The sequence below is a fragment of the Myiozetetes cayanensis genome, unplaced genomic scaffold (assembly GCF_022539395.1).
Source record: "Myiozetetes cayanensis isolate MyiCay16 unplaced genomic scaffold, myiCay2020 scf6-25, whole genome shotgun sequence".
Taxonomy (NCBI): domain Eukaryota; kingdom Metazoa; phylum Chordata; class Aves; order Passeriformes; family Tyrannidae; genus Myiozetetes; species Myiozetetes cayanensis.
Genome location: NW_026087853.1, coordinates 51,601,217 through 51,621,713, shown reverse-complemented (window position 1 = coordinate 51,621,713; position 20,497 = coordinate 51,601,217). Strand labels below are relative to the sequence as shown.

The following is a 20,497-nucleotide window of genomic DNA, read 5'->3' as shown; positions in this document are numbered from 1 at the left end:
CAGTGCCAGTGACAGCATTCCCATGTTCACCCAAGACTTGGCATATACAGGCCCAGAGATCTCAGTGGTTGTGCCAAGTGGGACATGTTGCCTCCAGGGCACCGACAGCTTCAAGGTGAACAGTTCAAAGGTTATTTTATCTGGGGCTGTGCTGATAACAGCTCCAGTTAGCTGACAACCTCTTTTTCTTCATTACAAGGTCCAGAGTTGAATGGGTTCCCCACCAAAAATGGACTTTGCATCCTAAGATGTGCCTGGAGGTGATGCTCCCAGTCCTTTCACTCTTTTTAGCCTATAATCTGCAGGCAGAGAGACCATTTCTCAAGGATGTGTTCACCCAGGAACTCCAAATAATAAGATAACAAGGTGGAGAATAAAACAAGGAATTTGATAGCACCTGGGATGTTTCCCCAAAGAGCAGCTTCTGCACCCAAAATCTGGGAATTTAACAAAGATCTGAAGATACTCGAAAAGAAGTCCCAATGCACAAGGTACATTAGAAAAGCACAGGTTTTGCCAAGCAGTCACACAGAATTCAGTAAGTCTCTGTGACTGAGAAAACACACTCATGACAGTTTTTAGTGACTCCCTTTTTGCCTGCATGTCTGACCCTTAACACTTGAAATCTCTGCTTACCAAGAAAATGGCAAAACAATCTGTTCCCAAGAGTTGTATTCAGGTAAGAAATTTCCTCCAAAACATGTGAAAAGTGGAAGACACAGAATGATTGCCGTGACTGAAACCAGGTACAATCAGAATGTCCCATTCCTGTGTTGAAGTCAAGTTAAAATGATCAAAATGGAAAGATGCTGTACCAGCAATTAAAAACCTCAAAGTGTTTAATGCAGAGAAACTAAGTAGTCACTACACTACTAATTACCTGTATCACTAACCTGTTTCCTTTTTCTCCTTCAGGGAACATGCAAAACCACAAAGAGGTACTCAGCCTTTTTTCAAATCTACTACTATTCTTTTAATTATCTCCTATGCATATCATTTAAGGTGAGTCATTTTGCAAACATTTTTAGATGTGGAGATAAAAAAAAGATAAAAGCCTAGTAAGAGTTTCAAGCAGCTCAGCCATCTTCTTCCCACTAACACCATCCTCAGGAACCTCCATACATTCAAAAAGCTGTCTCTTACTGTCTTGAATGTTTTGTTTAAAACCAAAAAACAGCTATGCCTGTCTGTCCCACAAATCATTCTTGTACTTGGATTTTTCAGTCGTTACAAACTATATTCAAGTCTGAATTAGCCCTACACCAAGGAAAAAAGGCCCACTGGAGATGTAGCTCTGGGACACTGTCACATCTCCAGGAGCTTTCTACAGCCACGTGGTAGTTTCTGTTATTCCAGCAGACCTGCCAGACTTTAGGAAGTCAGCCTTTTTTACTTGTCTTGCCTCACACTAAGAAAGCTGTTTGGGACCCCCTCTACAGAATGAAGCAGTAACATGATGGAGAGTCTAAAACTCTCCAATAAAATAAGTAAAACCTGGCAGCCAGCCAACCTAAAGGCTGGTGATGGATTTAAACAAAGGAAAGGGTAAAATGCTGGGGTTTGACAGCGACATAAAACACATTTTTGTTACAGAAAAGATTCCACACAATCACATGTGCCCTGAAAATGAAAATGGTTTGTATTCCTTCGAGCAAAATGCTGCAAATAATCTAAACAGAACAAAAATAATCTAAATAAAATCTCTTATTGTTTCAAAGCCTGAGATGGATGGGATTTAAGGGGGGTGTATCATTTCAATAAGAGATAAATACACAGACTAAGATAAAATGCTTGCTTGTTGATACAAGCTTGCATGTTTATTGGGATAATTGATATGTTTGTATGTTTATTGGGATAATTAAAGTCTGCTCTGAACGTAATGCTCAGTTGAAAAAGTCTGGTATCACCCTATTCCTGATAGGGCAAGGTGTCAAACACTTACTGCTAATGGTGATGGCCTAATTAGATTGTTAGATTTTTCTCTGGCCAAGTGAACTGCACCAGCAGCATGAAAAACAGAATCGAAGGAATGCCAAACCAATGGGATGTTTTAAAATACACATAACACAACAAGAAGAAGCTTGTTTCTATACCTCAGTTTGAGTGTAGTTTACTATTTACAACAAAAAGAACTGAAAGTGGCTCTTGATTTTTGTTCTGTTGTCATAGGAGTCCAAGCTTTGGAAGGTTTTTATCAGTAGAGCACAGAATACTTTTGCGAAATATGGTGTTCAAATATATACTTTGCAAATTAAAAAAAAAATAGGAGTACCTTATTATAAACAACCAGCTGGAGTTTGAATTTCTGCATCTGCAAAGGCAAGGCAATTTCCATCTTTTTCAAGACAAGAATGATGAATGCTGTATAAATAAATTTTAAAGCTCCAGACACCTGTAAAGTAATAGCTGAACAGGACACAAGTTCCTCATCATTTCCAGTCCCTTTACCATTTTTCTGCTGAAGAAAATCAGTTTGCTTCTCACCCAACTATTAGCGAAATTTCATCCATTCTCTGATCGAAAATGACACAGAAAATTTTACAGAACATTTAATGTTTTCATTCAATGACAAACTGTGAGTGACTGGAATAGATTTGTTACAGGGCACTTCTGCTTCTTGCTAAGTAGAAGCTATGGTCGGGTTAAAGCGTGCAGTCTGACTAACCTCAACAGCTGTACAGCTGAAGTTGCCAGATTCAGAAACACTCTTCATCACATCCTTGCTCCACACCCTCTTTTCTTGGTATTTAAATACCGATTAAATAGCTTCCTGCCCCTGGGGAAGGCTCCCTGACTGCACTCGGGACACAGCAATGCAGAGTGATTTCTTGTACTCCAGTACAGCAAGATCAGCGCAGAAACCAGAGTATCCACTCAGACAAATCCCGGCAGTTTTGGAGGGGTTAGGAGGGTCAGGAACTAGACTAAAGTTTAGGAGGAACTGCCTCCTGAGCTCAGACGTTCTGTTTATCAGGACTATCAGCTCTGCCCTCCCCCTGTGTGCTGAGCAGACACCACGTGCCTTGTCTCGCACTGTGCCCGAGATCTGCGGTATCGGTCAGCTGATGATTGCTCGGGGTAATTAGACCATCAGGGATGATGGCTGTTTACAACAGGATTTACTCTTATGAAAACCATTAGCCCTTTAGGGTAAAAGCCGTGCTATTGTTATGCACAGTGTGTCTGGCACAACAGGTCATCAGCCCGGAGCCAGGAAAATAATCCTCTCTTCTACCATCAGGAGAGGCACAGTAAAGCAAAACCCACCGTGGTGAAAACCTGTAGCAACACTTAGAAGAGGAAAGGTGACTGCGAAGTCTACAGAGATTCTGGTTTTACTTCTTGGTGGGGGAAACTGGTGTAGGCCTGGAACCCAGATCTGAAAGAAAAATTGTGACTGGAAGTGTGGGAGTCAGTTTGCAAGAGAAAGTAATCTACTGAGTTGTTTTACTTAATAGGAGTCATCTTTTACAAGTTATTTCCTTCGACTGTGCCAAAGCACTCCCTTCAAGACAGAATTTTCAAGAGGGGTAAAACCTATGGGGAAAGTATAGAGATTTCTACTGCCAAGCAACCAGTCCTTTCGGTCACAATCTCTTTTTCCTCCTCCAGAAATCCTTTTTGCCAGTTTTCCTATTGAACCCGATTTTGTCCTGTCTAACCTCCACTCCAGGACCTTCCAACACCAACATGCAGCATCAGCTTAGCAAAACAGCTCCTTCCACTCATGCCTGAATGGAAGAAGGATGGAAAAGTCACCCAGGGCTCTCCACGGGGAAGACAAGTCTGTTATGAATGCAGACCTGACAGCTAAGACACATGTAATCACCTCAGCTTCTCTTTAAACACAAAGTCACTCTAGCTTATTTATTCATTATGTTTTCCTTTGCAGAAGCACCTAGCAAGACATGGAAGCCCCACTATGGGACTTTTGCAAGAGTAACCAGTAAAATAACAGTCAAAAACAATTAAAAAACACTACAGCTTTTCCTGACTGAGCTGGTAGTGAATGAATGCCTTGCAGTAAATCAACTCCGTACAAAAGGGAAGGAATACTCACATTTGTACAGTGGTCAGAAAGTGTCCTGGGAAATTAGATGAAGAACTGAAGTTATTTCTTTGCTAAGTCAAAGCCACTGTTCCAGCCACCGTTTCCAGAAACTATTAGCAATGAAATTTAAGGGAAAAAAAAAAAAAGAACCTTGAACATTCATGTCAAATGATACAACTTTAATTTCTAAAAGGTGATAAGTACTAAGAAACTGGTCTAGTTGACAGGCAATTAATCCTCCTTGCATAGTACATTTATCTCCATGGGATATCAAGATTTACAACATTTCAGGAAAACTGGCACCTAAGTGAGCAAGCAGCCTCAGTCCTATACAAAAGTTACAGACAGCCTAATTGTTTCCAAGTTGTACTCTCTAATGGATCCAGAGAATAGTCTTTGCTTTGTCCCCATCTATCCCACATTACAGTATTCTCTCACTGCACTTTACAGTTGGCCTCTGTGTAGAAAATATAAAAGGCTGCAACCCACACTGATAGAGTAATTCACAATTAATTAGCTTCGTTCTATTCAAATTTGGCCTTTTTGAGGTCAAATACCTCAAAGTACGGAGTAATGGACTTTATTTTTTCATGTAGAATGTGCACCTCATAACGCCTGTGATTACTTGATAAAGACTTTGTCCAGAGGATGTTTAATCCTTTCCTTGAGAAGGAAGAAAAATGAAGCTTCAGTTTCAGAAGTGCTCTCGACACTCATCTAAAATAAGCACTGAATCTTACAGGAAGTAAAAAAAATTTAACTTGCTTAACCAGCTTACTAACAAGACAAGAGTAGAAACACTTTTCATATAAAAAGAAGTTACATTTTGCTGTATGGGTTAAGACATATCTACAACAGATTTTTTTTTCCTTTACAGAACGATCATTGGAGAGGAGCATTGTACTTACATCATCATTAATTAATCCCTTTTTTCTAGTAACTTGTGTCCTGATTTTCAAAAGCACTGATTATCAGCATATCCTAGGTACTGAATGGTAGCAGCAGGCACTCAGAACTGTTGAAAATAGACTATTAGTACTCATACTTATGCTGCAAATGCACCATTTGAAGATATTTCTCTTGAGAACGGGTAACTTTACTTTTTAGTCAAAATTATTCTTGTAGTGTTTTAGAATGTTTGAAGTAACTATTACCACTAATTACTTAACACACTGTAGTGGATTATGATCAAAATTAATACGTCAAAAAATTAAGTTTATGATAAATAAACTTTGGAAAAATTTATACAAGGCCGTAAATAAATAATTTGAACTTCAGTCTCATTAGGAAGTAAAACAATACATCACACGACAATATCATCCTATCTAAACAATACAATCTTGCTATATTTTATTGCATAATAATCTGAGAGTAACATCTTAAGTAAAATATGTAAAGAAACAAAACCATTAGATTTACTTTCTTTAATATTGAACAACCAGTTTGTCCTTTGTACATAATCCAATTTAAAGATAATATAATTAGCATTTCCAGCATTAACAGTCTGTATTTACAATGAATGAGATGGGGTAGATAATCTAAAGAGTATTCAAATCTGTATGAAACAAATCAAAATACGAAGATTTACAGTAGTAGGCTCAAAATCCAAGACTTTTCCATTGATGGAATGCGATTTAAAAGGCTTTATTGCCTTTATTATTTGTAAGGGTTCCTGAAATGGTGATTTAAACATCTGAAATCTTCAGTAATGCCTTCATTATTTGTACATGACATTAAAAATTAATTCCAATACTTCTATTTTTCACTTGCTTGTAGACCAGTCTGAAATCTGATGAAAGGATAACAAGGAAGTTTACTATATAATCCTAATTCCATATTCCTGAATACAACGGTTGGAAGTAGATGATGTCAGTCCATTCCAAGGGTTATGTACACAAAACTTAGAAAATGTTCTTCACTCTTGCATAAAATGTGTACACAGTACCAGTGAGTGGGTGACTTCAAAGTTTTTATGGTTTGCTGCTGGCATGGACCTTTGCTGATTGAAAATAAAATACCTTTCACTCTATTGTTCTGGTAGCAGTTTTAGAAGTTAATCATCAATCCCTGGTGTTTCACCCTGCTGTATTCTGGAGGCTATTCTAATGGCTTCTTCCAGAGACTGTTGTTCTCCAAGCTGAAACAAATGCATTGAAACATAGGTAAATCCAAAGTGTTATACATGGATAATAAAGGCACTAAAAAAAGATATGAAAACAAAGATCTAGATATCAAATAATATTTTAGCCCAAATAAACATGATCAGTATTGTCACACCTCTCCTGGGTAATATATACCAGCAGCTATCTAATCAGCATGACAATTAAGATAGCTGCTGATAGGAGATTAAACTGAGTTTCTAAGTATCTACCGAATACATTTGCTTCAAAGAACTGCTCCAAGGTAAACACACTTCACGACACACAAAGTAGGTGATAATTCAACTTGGCAGATATTACAAAGCTAAAACAAGGCTTTCTAAAGTCATGGTGGCTGCTGGATTACATTTTAACACTGGCAAAGCAAACAAACATCTTCATTTTTCTGTTACACAAAGTCAGCTCTGTGGAACACCATATAAGAGTAATTTATAGAAAAAAATATATTTACTGCAGAATCCTGACTGTATAAAAAAAAACTGTTGTGATGACACTGTTTGATTCCACAGTAGTTTAGAGAGGAAATTATCTTGTAGTTGCAACTAGAAAGTCATCGATGTATCTGGCACTACCAGAAGCAACATAACCTGAAAAAAGACTGGAGACATGATATGGGGAAAGAATCCGTGGAATTTTATAATATGGATGCTATGCATGTACAACCAGTGATTGGTACACTGAAGCCAATCTCAGTCTCACAAAAAATCATACAGCTGGCCTGGGGTAAAAACACAAGAGAGTGTGAAAGATAAAATCAGATTATTTGACCTAATGGGACAGTTGTAAGTATCCCTTGTTATTCTTACAGTCATTGCATATCACCTTCTGGAGCCACTCAAATCAAGAAGACCTCTGTTATCACCTCGTTAGGACTTTAACCTGACCATCAGGCTTTACCAGTATTTAGAAATAAAACGGGTTTATTTATTAGAATCAAAGTACAAAAGAAACCTATCAAAACCTCAGGAATAATTAATTATATTTTAATTTTGAATTCTCTGTCTTCTATTTGTATTATATATTTTAAGTTTAATAAAAGTAAAGCTATTTCACCAAATGCTCCACTGTTGGTAAAAAAAAGAGGGGCATGAGCAGAGAGTGCCTATATTTTCCTTTCATTCAAAGGGAACACTGCTGAGGGTACAACTATGCTTTCCTGCAAACAATTACCTTCTGATATGGTTTCTCTTAACAAGTAGTTTTGGTTATTGCCAACTTAGCTCAAAAGAGAAGAGTTCAGAATTCAGAGCTGCTCAATTTTCATTGCTCTTCAACCAGCATCTGACTTGCTATTTTCCATTTAACAAAGGAGGAAATAACAGTCTCTCCTTTCTGCTTGAAGATACTAACACTTTTCCTTTCAATTTGAGCTCTTAAGAGCTCTTTCATACCTAGAAACTACCTTTTCATTACAGTGTTTGAACAACGTGAGGAACTATTTACAGAGACTACTGCTGGTACTGTGCTGGTTTGGCACATACAAAGAAGGTCCCTATTTCCAGAGATTTAATAGTTAATCTTTCTATGTAACTGTTTGCACCTTTTCACTGTTAGCATTTCAAGGTTCAAATAACGAGTTCACTAATTTTATAAGTTCATAGCAATTTACCCTTGAGAGTTTGGTTTTATACATGTCAGCTCTACATGTAAAGCTGAAGGATGAATGAAAGCACATTTCCACTGAAAACCTGTGACTCCATGAACAATTCAGTTGACCTGAAATTGGACTCACCCCCTTTTATGGAAATGCTACAAGTAGATTTGGAAAATCAGGTGCTGCTTATTCCTCTTCTTAACCCTATGTATTACTTAAAATATGAGACCATATGGTTATGGTCAATTTTTTTGCAGGGATGCCAAGCTTATTTGAATCATTTCGTTACATGACTAGGAACTTTTAACTCGAGTAGAAGCACTCCAAAAAACATTTATCCCCATCTTACCTGTACTGCAATTTGTGTCCCATTGGATGTAGCCAACAATGTAACAGGTCTAGTTTCTGTAGTCACTAAATGGTGCCCGTGTTGCTGATGTCCCATTTCTGAGGAGGCACTGTGAAATGCTGCTAAGTCTTGAGCCACAATGGCAACCTTCAAGACCAAAAGAAGAGAATCAGCTCTGGTCCTGTACTGATCTCATACAACCACTGTCTTCACAGTTAAATTCAATCCTGTGACTGTGCAGTTTTTTAAGAAAGGTTGCCATAATTGTGTTCTCAAAGTTATCTACTAGCTCTTAAAATATACATACCCTCAGGACTGCAGAAATTCAATAAGTGTGCCTATAAGCCTGTGATCACTTACAGAGGCAGAATAAGTATCTTCATTTTCATCTGGTGCATTTTTAGAGCAGCAGAATCCATTTTAACATGAAGATTATATCTTTATATTTCTACTAAAAAGGTAGCTATTGTATGCATATTAAAAACAAATCCATAGATACATACTTACACAAATTTCCTATCTGCCAAATAAGTCACAATCCCATAGTATTAAGCAATAAAATTATACAGTTCATACTGTATTCTATTCTTAGCTCTGCCATTCACCTAAATGAATTATTAGACTGGTACCTCAGAACTTTGTCTTGGCAGAATACATGAACATTCTGCCATATCTCGATGTATAGGACTGGAGTAGAACATACCAGACACTTCAGAGGGGAATGCTAGAGCCAGGTGCTGAAAGCTGCTTTACTAAGATAAACCTACACAAACACCAGAACTGTGATGGCTTAGATGCCCATTTTATACCAGCTCATAAAGGAACATTCCCCGTGTGTGCAGGATGATCTCTTACCTGCTGCCCTTCGGTGCCCTCTGCAGTAACCATCGCCACGGAATGCGTTCCTGCAGAAGAGATGACAGCGTCGTGGGCAGGGACGGTGATGGTGGTGCCATCTTGTGTCACCATAGTGATAGTATTGCCAATGGCCTGCATGTCTGCCTGGGATATGTTGACCTGAAACACAAAATCATTCATGAAGTAAAAATAGAAGGTCTGGTTGCTGCTCAAGTCATACTTGTGTCTTAAGGTTTTGGCAACATATCGTGTGTTTTTAAGTAAGGTTTAAACAAAAAGATGACATTCTTAACAACATTTATCAAAAATTCCTGCCAGTTGGTTCAGCAGGAATACTCCTGATAGTTCGGTTTCTTTATTTGAAACAGTGCGTAGCAACCCAGAAAAAAAAGTCAACTTGTTCACAATAGCAAAGAAAAACATTTTAAGCCATGATGTCAAACTGGCCAAAAGATCCAGCAGCCGTTATTCCACTTCCTGACCAGTGTGCTCATTCATTCCTCTGGAATCACCATCACTCTTTGGCCAAGTCCCCATCTGTGACAAAGAGCCCTTGTCTTTGTCTTCATTGGGATCTAATAGTTCATGACCTTTTCAGACACACTTATCTGTTTACAGAAATAAAAATCTGACTCCCAGTAATAAAAGTTTGCATACTTAATTCCAGAGTCTACAACTCCATGTTAATCAGATCATATCCCAAATAACAGCATGACTGATTATCTATGCATGTGTCTTACACAGTGGACAATGGGATTTAAGGTAGTACCACCTGACATACTTTGACCTTAATGGAAATACTGAAGAGGCCTACGAAGGCTTAGAATTTAAACCAAAATAAATTCATAAAAATTAATGATCTAAATTACCGATGTCTCCAGTATAAATGCATTAGGGCATCAGACACATGATTTTATGTCTGTTTTACAAGGAAATAAATCCCAGAACTGAAGTCAAGCTGAAGGATAATTTAAATAAATGTAGGAACTCTCTGTCAAGGTTTCTGCAGACCTTCATTTTAGAGGGTAAAAATGCCAGTTACTCAGTACTGCTGCAATGTCCAAAGCTGACAATGTAAGAGCCCCCTTGAAGATTTAATTTTCAGTTTGAATTCAGAATATATCTTTCATATGCTACTGATATTTAAGCTGCCCTTCCAGCTGAGATATAAACCTTTCCTCACAAGCCTTCAGTATATTGCTACAGTGAATCAAGAGAGTTTTGCTGAAGTCCCTTCCCAATGAAATTTCATATGAAGTCTTTAAAAAAAAACATCCCTAGGAATCCTTACAATAATATACCCATAGGAATTTTCAAGTGGAGGAGGTAACAAAGCATTCCTTATCCTCTGGCTTATGTTAGGAATGGTAAGAACTGCACACTACCAAACTCCTTGTAAAGCAGGCACCTGGACTGGAAAGACTTCCCAATCCTTCAGCCCCCCAAAGTGTGTGCAGACAACAGTGAAGATGACCACAATCTACTAACAGCACAATCAGGAAATTCTGAGAAACCTCAGAAACTAGGTGGTGTATCAGACAATTGTTAAAACAGCTCATTTAAGAGTGACAAAGATATCAAGGATAGACAAACCCCCTATCTTTGTATACAAAGTTTCACATGTCAGTATATGTGGTTTCATTTAGGTATCCCACAGGAGGCAAAACCCTAAATATATCCTGATGCAGCTCCAAAGAAGCTTCTTTCCTTAAGAAAACCACGCACATATTTATCGAGAATCTGCAAACACGCGCCTTAATTCTCAGTTTATTTTTGTCAGCCCTCAAACGCTGTGGTTACTTACATGCTGGGTTCCATCCTGGGATATTAGTGCCACTTGTTGGCCTAATCCTGACTGAGTAACTGTAGCAACCTGTGCAGAAATTACATCTTCTCCCTCTACCCCTGTCACATAGGTTATCTGGGAACCTTTGAGAACATCTTCACCTTGACCTATTTGAGACAAAAAAAGGCAAGAGGAGAGTTTACATACTCTAAACGCTGCCAGGAAAGCAAATAAGGATTAAGTCCCAGCCTGGTTTGAAGCTTTTAAACACTCCAATGGAACAATGTAGTGGAAAGATGAGAAAAATAAAAGATACCAAAACCCGGCCAGAAAGTCTGTTATTTTGGGAACACGGGATATAATCTTCTAGCAGTGAGTTTTTACACACATAAATACTATATATGAAGAAACTATACATTTAGCTTATAAGCAAATATTAAAATGGTGGCAAACATTCCTAATTTAATTATCATTAAATGTTAACTTCTCCACACAAGGGGCTTCATGCAAACACAACTGGAAGCTTTTTAAAAAAGTTATTAATTAACGAACATACAAAAGAACACAGAGACACCTTTGTGTGGAGATTTAAGTAAGTTCATTATCTTAAGAAATGTTTAACTTCAGCAAATGAATCTTATCATTCCTTTAAGAGAAGGAATTAGGCTATAGCAAATCTTCTTGAGGCCTTCAGTGCAGTTTCCCATGAGCATGTAGCAAAACAACTTTTCTAACCAAAACAATATTTCTGATATTCTGCCTCATCTAAATATCACCATTTGACAAGTGGTATTTGTCCTGTCACAGTACCTCCTTTGGTCTCATCTTTTATAGTCATGGGATTCAACACTCATGCTACCGTGAAAAACATACTCTGAGGGGTGCTGCAGCACAGAAGCTTATTTTCATCTCAGTTCTGAGGAGTGCCCTAGAGACAGTTATAAACCACAGCAGAAGCAGCCCACTATCAGCATGCTGCAAAAACAATGTTTTTTTCCTCAAGGCAGAGCCTTTATTCCTGCACAAAAGACTGTCACCAACCATGGATTATATGTACTCTTAGAAAAATGCAATAGGTTGCAATCAAAGTAGTTTAGATTGTCTTAGTCCCTTCCCCACATTCATGTTTATTGTGGGTTTGCTGAGACTACGACTGAAATGTCTCTCTTACACCCAGGACTGCTGTAAATGAATTTATTATCTGACCAGTTACTCTCTCGATTTCTGTTTACAAGTTGCCTACCACAGTAAAGTCTTACAGACAAATTAGGATACCTTTATAAAGTACTTCCAATTCTTATCTATGCTTTAATTTTCAATAACCCCAGAAAAATACTATCCAGCCTGTTTTTTTTACAAGAGAATTGAAGACTGAAATTCTAACCTGGAGGTGGCTCAAAAAAAGCCTCTTGTTCTTCCTCAATGGGCTCAGTGTCGTTGTGCGCTGTCCGCTTGTGCATAGCAAGAGTAGAAATCTGCTTGTAGGTTTTCCCACAGTGATTACAGTTGTAGGGTTTGGAATGAGTGTGTACAACATGATGTTTGTATAAACTGGAATACTCTGTAAAACGTTTATCACAGCCAGGAACTGTACAGACATAGGGCTTCTCCCCTGTAGGGGAAAACAAAAGGGACAAAGAAAACCTTATCCAGGATGCACAGAAAAAATTTGCCCGCAAATGATGTTTAGTGACACACCTTCATTACCGACCACACTTTTATTTCAAAGGCAACAGTGAAGCTCATCCTCACAAAGTTTATCAATGCAGTCTTTTACTGTGTTTTTTAAAAACTACTGCCAGTATAAGTTGGGCCCATTTTTCCCCCTTTCGTTCCATCTAAAACATGCTTCTGATGAAGACAGAATGATACAGACTGAAAGCTGCCATGTCAGTTTGCCAATCTGTTGAAAACTTTTTTCTTTTATTACTGGAAACCCTACACTTTTCCTCAATGATCAGGTATGTCTATTCACTATAGCATCACCTACTTCTGAGTCTGTAAAGCTCTGAAGAAATCTACAGGAAGCACGTTTAAACAATTACGGTTTCATATAGAAACAACTTTTATTTAAAAACCAAGGAAACAAATGTCTAAATTGCATTGTAAAGTAAAAATATAAACTGAGATACGAAACACAGATCTAGGAAGCACGTGTTTTATAAAATACGTAATGCTACCAAGATGATATGGCTATCACAGGCTTTTACATTTTAGAATCTTCAAATTTGTGGTGATTTTTTCTGCCAGCTAACCCTGAAAATCAAGTTGGGTACATATTTTCACCTCCAGTCGATAAAAAGGAAGTTATGACCACAGTTTCAGCAGCAAGGAAAATACAGCTGGGATGAAAGGGTGACTCATTACAGTGAGTCAAAGTTAAGCTCAGACTTGTCCTTTACTGTTATTTATTTACAAAACAGGTCACAAGTGAGGCAAGCCCCAGAACCACATTAAGGATTTAGTCCAATGTCCATTGAAGACAAGGTTTTGCATCTGTTTTTAAAAACTCTGTATCCAAACCAAAATTATTCTGCCTTGACAGCAAGGTGGGAAACCTAACTGCTTAACTCTCCTCAGCTGAGGGGAGAGAAGACCCAAAGAAAAGCACCAAACCAGGTCATATGAACATGACTATACCCAGTTACAGCACACCAAAATATTGCTCACAAGGAGAATGACAGCCTCTCCTAAGCAGATTGCACTTCAAAATACAAAGCATCACTCATATACCTGTGTGTATTCTCACATGATTCTTATAATTAGTTGCACTGGCAAAAGCTCTCCCACATCCTGGCTCTGTACAGTAATAAGGCCTTTCGCCTGTGTGTGTCCTGATGTGAACCTTTCTAATATTAGACGTTGTGAATGACCTGCCACATCCTTCAAAGGGACACTTAAAAGGCCTTTCACCTGAAAAAAGACAAGAAAAGGTACACATGCAAAAGTTACAAAAGAACAAAAATTCTCCGTTACATTTAGACTGAATGTAGGAATCCAAAGCTACCAATTTTATCATTGAGATCCTCAGTCAGAAATACCATGAACATGCCACTGTGAAGTGTTGTAGTTTAGCCAAAACTGGCAAAATTTGGGAAAATTATACAGTCTGTAAGCTAAATGATGAAGCATTTAGATTAGTACTTTATAAGGCATAAAACAGACTCAGTTCATTTGATGAGCTTCCACATTGTCTGTATTCTAACAAGTAGTCAATACACTCCCCAATTCATACCTATATTATCCAAAACAAGTGTATCATACCATTTGCACATTTGTCAATTGTTAATTCATAAAATGAAAAAAAAAACCCTTAATGGTTTAACATATGATAAGATACAAATGGGTAAATAAAACTCACTATAGAGAACACGAGAAGAACAAACTTTATAAAGAGAGACAGCCACAAATCTCAAGTTTCAAACTCCAAAACCAGAGCAATCATAAATAAAAGTTCTTTTAAAGTAAGTCTAATAATATAATATAAATTTAAGCACAATAACTTACAACCCTGCACCAGAACGTTCCACTGTGAACACCAGACAAGGTCAACCACTAACACCCCAAACCCCTGACCTTTCAGATCTATCAAAGCACACAGAGAGAGAGAGCAAAGGGGGTGAAGTTTGGAGAAGTTCGAGCCACCTGACAGGCTGTCCTCTGCCTCAACACTTCTAGAGCTAAGTACATTCAACCTATTGTACTGCTTACCAAAGAGAAGAATCCTAGAGCAAGAGAGGGCAGAACACCACTACAGATACAACAATAGGTACTTAGAGACAGAAATAAAAAACCAAGTCCTGATAGCGACACTAATACCACAAAACTCCAAAGCAGTTAACTCCTTGGCAGAGGAAACTCCTATTCACTCCTTCGGCCAGCTGTTTCGGGAAGGTTTTCCAGCCTCTTGCCAAGGCAGTGCGTGTGTATTACGCTACACTCCTCAGTGTTGTGTTACCATGGCTCCCCCAAGCCTTGCTTCTGCCAGGACCTCAAACATGCCTGAAAGGAGCAGGGCTGCAGAGCCAACCCCGCCCAACAACAGACCCTACACTAGAAACCAAAACAAAGCGCTTTTAAAGAATGCCCGCAGGAATGTCACCAGACCGGTCAGAGGAGGCAGCCTTTTCAGTTTCTAATGTCCTTGTTAGCAAAGCGACCTGTTTCCAGGTGACGAGAATTGCAGCACTAGAAATGCAAAGCAAGTCCGAAGCCTTCAAGCTCTCCCCCACTGCAGCATGAGGTACCATCCATACCAGCTTCTCTGATCCCCGAGTTGTGTGCCTGGGAAAGTCACGGAGGAACCCGAGGAAAGCATTTGATGGCACAGAAAGTGAGACTGGACTGCTACTCAAAGAGAGGGAAAAAAGTCACTTTTTGTTAAAACAGGCAGAAAATCAAGAAAGCACTAACCCCGATCTGCCTGATAAAGGAAGGAAAAGGCTTCAGAGCCATGGGAGAGAGTAGGAGAGCCCAGACCTGCCTCCATCGGGTGCACTGCTGCAGCTTGCATAGGGCATGAGCAAACACTGCTCCATCCATCTGCACAAAGGACTTGGCACAATTTCCTTCTCATTCTTTAGTGTCCTAAAACTACTCCGAAATCTAAAAAACGTCACCCCTGCACTCTGGTCCCTGGACTGCTGTGAGAAAAACTTACCGGTGTTCTAGCAGAAACATAAATATACTTAATGGTATAGGCTAGCAAGTGATAGATTATTCTTCCTAGATTTAAGGGTTCTTTGGTTTGTGGGTTTTTTTTTGTTTGTTTTATTTTTTTGTGTGTGGGTGGGTTTTTTTTTGTTGGTTTTTTTGTGGGTTTTTTTTGTTTGTTTGGTTGTTGTTGTTGTTTTTTAAGATCTCAGGAGCAAAGGAGACACCGTGCAAGCTTTTTTACATGAGTGCACCCACAGAGTTTTGCAGAGTTGTAGAGTATGCCGTCTAGAATTTATTTGTGTTTTGCCTTTCAAATTAATTTTTTTGGAAAAAATATAAGGTTTTTTAATGCATTTGGAAGCTTTATTAACAGTTGGTTTTCTATGATATTTTTGTTCATTCTTCTGCTGCATAAAGAGAAGGGAAATCAGGATAACAAGCTCAGAAGTATCAACCTTCCTGAAGCTGTATTAAAGGAACAAAACTAAAGAACACTGATGCCATTTTTAAAAGGTGAGACATATTATTGAGGAAAAGTTCCTTGTTCTGTTACAGCTGCAGATAAAACTGTAAAGGCAACAAGTGACTCATTGACAATGTGAGTGAGGCATTGCTAAAGTTAGTGCATTTACAAAAGCAGTGTGAATGCTTGGACACTTTTTCCAAGAAAAGCATGCTGGATTTGCAGTAAATGCTTACCATGCTGAAATGCTGCTGAGCTCACTGGGCTTCAGAAAGAGAATATACACAGGCTGATTTTGTAAGTATAAAGTCACGGAATGAGGAAAGAGAAAAAAAGATCCACCTGAGTGAATTAACAGAAAAGTACTGAGTGATAGCAGTACCTGTGTGGGTTCGAATATGTTTCTGCAGGTCTCCTGAAGTCTTGAATGATTTGGTGCAATTTTCTTCTGTGCACCGATAAGGCTTTTCACCAGTGTGTGTTCGGACATGACTTTTTAACCCATACCCTGAAGATCAGAAGGGATGTTATAGTAGTGTAAACACAAAATTAGGATACTCATAAACCATCACCATCAAAAGCCGTGCTTGCCATTCCAATCAGGAACTGGATGATGAGTAAAATTTGCTCTTTCATTCTTCACAATCTCTTCATTCTACCATACAGAGCAGCAGAACTCTAGATAACAATTTAGAAATTCTTTCATCCTTCATTTAGAAAGAAAATACACTTGCATAATGCTTCTCCTTCCCTTCAGAAGGATAAATTGTAATCATTATAATGTGGATGAATATTTACTCTGCCTTCTGAGGAAGCTGTGTGCTCTGCATTCCATCTAGTTTTTACCTCTTCCCACTACTGCCACCAAAATGACATTTGCTCACAGAAAAAGCAGTACCACTAAGGGAGTCAGCAGTAAAAGCATATATAGGTGCTAACTGATAGCAGTCACAGACACTCATTCCCTTTAAGATAACTTTTAGGAACTCATCATCATCAAAAACTCTACCAGTTGAAAGTGAACTTTGGATCAGGTCCTCTGTAAATTATTTTGCAATGAGGATTTTATCAAGATTTTTCTGTCAGCATTTCCCTGAAAATATAACGACTAAAGAAGCCTGAAACAGCCATTTTAGAAAACAAACCTGAATTTTACTTGTGCCCACAAATGATGTGTATATTTCTACAAAATAAAGAAAGTCTGTAAGAAAATGGCATTTGCTTTAATTTCACAGCGTGTTCTCCCCAAACAACTGAAATTCCTATTCTTGATGTTCTTAAAAACGCAAAGCATGTGTACCAAGCTGAGCATTAATTCACTCTTTACAACTAAAATGAACTCAATTTCATGATCCAGTCAAGGAGAGTTCTTCATATTTAAACCAAGAGCAGTCAGTACTTCAAGTGAACATTGTCAAAGGCAAGGATTGCTGAACTACAGTGGTACAACAGCTCTGACCAAAAATATGGTATTTACAGAAAACAGCTGTTTATATCCATACAGTCTGTTGCAAAAGAAGAGAATATTTCATTGTGTAGTTTTGAAATCCCTTTACAAACACTATATAATTAAAGGGGCAGTTCTGTAAGTGTGGTTGTTTCCTTTCTGACCTTTCTCATCAGCATTTATGTACTAGATCAGATGAATTTATTTTAAAAACACCTTATTTAAAAAAAATAAAGCCTAACTTTTCTAAGCATCGTATTAATTTACATTCAAAGGAAAAGAATAAAATGTGAAACAAGACTTGCTCTTCGATTTTCTTCCATGTTTCATTCTTCGTAATTACATTTTGCACAATCAAAGTCAATCTCAGGAAGAGCATCATTTATGAACAGAGCAGTCTGTACGAATTGTAGTTCACTTCATAAGAGATGTCATTCTGATACAAATTCAGTAAAGAACACTTAAAACAGGATCTTCCTTCGAAGTTCCTTTCAAATTTAGACCAAAAGATCATGAATCTACCTCTAGCCTAAAGCTTTCTATTATCACCAAATTTAACTTTTGCTATTAGCTTAATGTTAAGAAAGGCCTATTTGTCAACATAAAATTTGACTGTAGCATAACAGGTGAAGAGTAAGGGAAGTGTCAAGTGTTTCATGTCATTTCTCCTTCAGTAACTAGGAGTTAAATCATTTTTAAGTCATTTCTTTGTTCTACACTAGCTGAAAAGATTACTTTTTTTTTGCAGTTCTCCCAAGCAACTTAGCAGTTTAAAAAAGACAATACTAAAAACTTACTTTATTCTGAGACAAACACTAACAAGCAGGAGGAGCTAGTCTACAAAAGATTACCTGTTGCAAATGCTTTGCCACATCCAGGATGTTCACACTGATATGGTCTGTCTCCTGTGTGTGACCTTTCATGCACCTGTTGACATCCAAGACAGAGACTTAATGAAATGTATCTGGTTATTTCAGCACAGAAACAGTTCATCCTCAAAGTCAACATATTTTATTTCTTTTCCTAAGATTCACATTCAGGTGTCTGTTTATATCAGTGATGAAAAATAACAAAATATAGTAATGTTTTCCTTAACACTAAAGATGCCTCTTTCCAAAGTTTAACCTGATCCTTCCAGTCGGTTTTGCACAAAACACTTCCGTAAACACAGGCAGAGTTGCCATCATGCATGTACATTAAAGACAGTATGCAAACATGCCTCAGAGCCCACTCTATATCTGATTTTTGACTCCACTGAATGCTTCCAATGATCCTCTTATATTGCACGAAAGCTCTGCAGCAAAGACACAAATTTAACATGTGATCCACAGAGTCAGCTACTCACTGGCTCCTGTATTTAGTTGAGACAAGGCAGCACTGCAAAGAGGTTACCTCATCAGCAAGTCATTATCTCAGCCTCAGCTGGAAAGGGAACAGCTCTTCACCCTTACTGTTTCAGTAATTCCTTTACTTAGTTTAAAAAGGAAGAGAATTAAGGAGTTGCCATCTGTAAAGAAAAGATGCTCCAGCTTTTCACTTTGAATGTTAGATCATTTTGAAGAGCCAGACTTTGTATTATGATGGTGAAATATTTAAAAAAATAGAATTTTTGCATGATCATACACACACAATAAAAAAGTCCATGAAGTGAACACTGGATTCCAGAATTATTGTGACACTTCTGGTGGGAACAATCTCAACAAGTGACTTCTTATATTATGGCAACAGAGTGGCTTAACACATCTGTATCTACCCAGAACACTAAGCAAACTCAGCTGAGCACCTGAGACAAATCAATCCAATAAACATTTGACAAAACAGCCCCACTGCAGCTGGCTCCCTGTTCATTTCCATTACTATTAACCACAAACTTTCCAAAAGAATCATGTCTACAAAGTAACAATGCACACTGTGTACCTCCTCACCTTAAGATGGTGAGCTGTTGTGTACAGTTTGCCACAGCCATCATAGTCACAGCGAAAGGCTTTCTCTCCAGTCTGCTGAGATTTTGCAGTCACTCTTGTTCCATGTCCTTGCAGGACAATCTTAAGTTAAAAAGAAAAAAAAAGAAATTTAAAAAAAATTAAAAATAAAAATCAAACCACACACTAAAAAAACCAACAACCAAAATGGATCAGAGACGTCAGACAACTTTATTTTGCTATCAAGCCAGAGCTGATTATGACAGGTTTCTTTTGTTTCTCTTTGCTATGCCATGTATTTCTTACTCCTCAATAAATAAACTAAACTAACTAGAAATAAATAGCTGAAAACATAAATTCTGATGAGAGAAACTGTAAAACATACTTGTAGCTACCAAATTTAAATGCTTGCATTAATTAGCTAAATAGCAAAGACAAAATAATTTAAAAAATAAGGCAGTGTTAAAATGACCAAATGAGTAGACAGAAGAATCTTAGATTACATCTAAGCTTCAGGAGGCAACTTAAACCCCTTTTAAAGGCTTCTTCATATGCTAACATACAAGAAACTTTCATACAGACTGAACAGAGGCCCAAATGTAAGCACTTTGATACAAATATATGCAAAGTAAATCGAGACTATTGTAAAGGTCTGCCCTCTTGGACCACCTCCCTTTTCTTATGGATCCAGTTCTATTCTTAACTGCCAAAAGAACATTTCACAGAATGGATGAGGAGAAAACACCTCCAGCTCAAAGCACTTCAGCTGCAGCAAGTTCCTCACAACAGTATCCAACTGGGTTCCGAGTATCTCTAAGGATGGAGACTGCTGAAGGCTGCCCCCAGCCTTCACATTTCCCATTAATTCTTCTTGGCAACTGAAGTCCAGCAAAGTGTCTCTCACCTTGCCAGCTGCTCTGTAACCTGCTTTAGATTGCCAGTTGCCACCCCTGAACTCCAGATTCCTCCTGGATTTCATGTGCCCTGCTGTGATGCCCTTCCAGGAGATACTGAAGTTGTTAAAATTCCCCATGAAGACGTGGCCCTGTGAACATGAGGCTTCTTCCAGTTGTCTGAAGAGGGCCTCATGTTCTTCCTGACCATGCTCTCTGCAGCAGACCACAACCACCACAACCCACCCAGGCTGGTCATTCTGACCCATCCCAAAGCAGAGCCCTCTGCAGTCCTGCTGTTCCCACATGAAGGGCAGCT

General features: G+C 38.3%; 1 protein-coding gene across 5 annotated transcripts in view; it reads right to left on the bottom strand.

The window, feature by feature from the left end:
• Nucleotides 1-4,202: 4,202 nt before the first annotated feature.
• Nucleotides 4,203-20,497, bottom strand: part of ZNF143 (zinc finger protein 143) — a 38,271-nt gene continuing 21,976 nt past the window's right edge. For all 5 annotated transcript variants that reach the window (XM_050335963.1, XM_050335966.1, XM_050335965.1 and 2 more), the window contains 9 exons: nucleotides 19,289-19,408; nucleotides 18,215-18,290; nucleotides 16,299-16,424; nucleotides 13,531-13,710; nucleotides 12,182-12,409; nucleotides 10,816-10,964; nucleotides 9,009-9,170; nucleotides 8,154-8,300; nucleotides 4,203-6,188 (listed from right to left, as the gene is read on the bottom strand). In XM_050335963.1, the coding sequence (XP_050191920.1) occupies nucleotides 6,105-6,188; nucleotides 8,154-8,300; nucleotides 9,009-9,170; nucleotides 10,816-10,964; nucleotides 12,182-12,409; nucleotides 13,531-13,710; nucleotides 16,299-16,424; nucleotides 18,215-18,290; nucleotides 19,289-19,408 (1,272 nt within the window). In that variant the 3' untranslated portion in view covers nucleotides 4,203-6,104. The remainder of the gene's footprint in view (nucleotides 6,189-8,153; nucleotides 8,301-9,008; nucleotides 9,171-10,815; nucleotides 10,965-12,181; nucleotides 12,410-13,530; nucleotides 13,711-16,298; nucleotides 16,425-18,214; nucleotides 18,291-19,288; nucleotides 19,409-20,497) is intronic.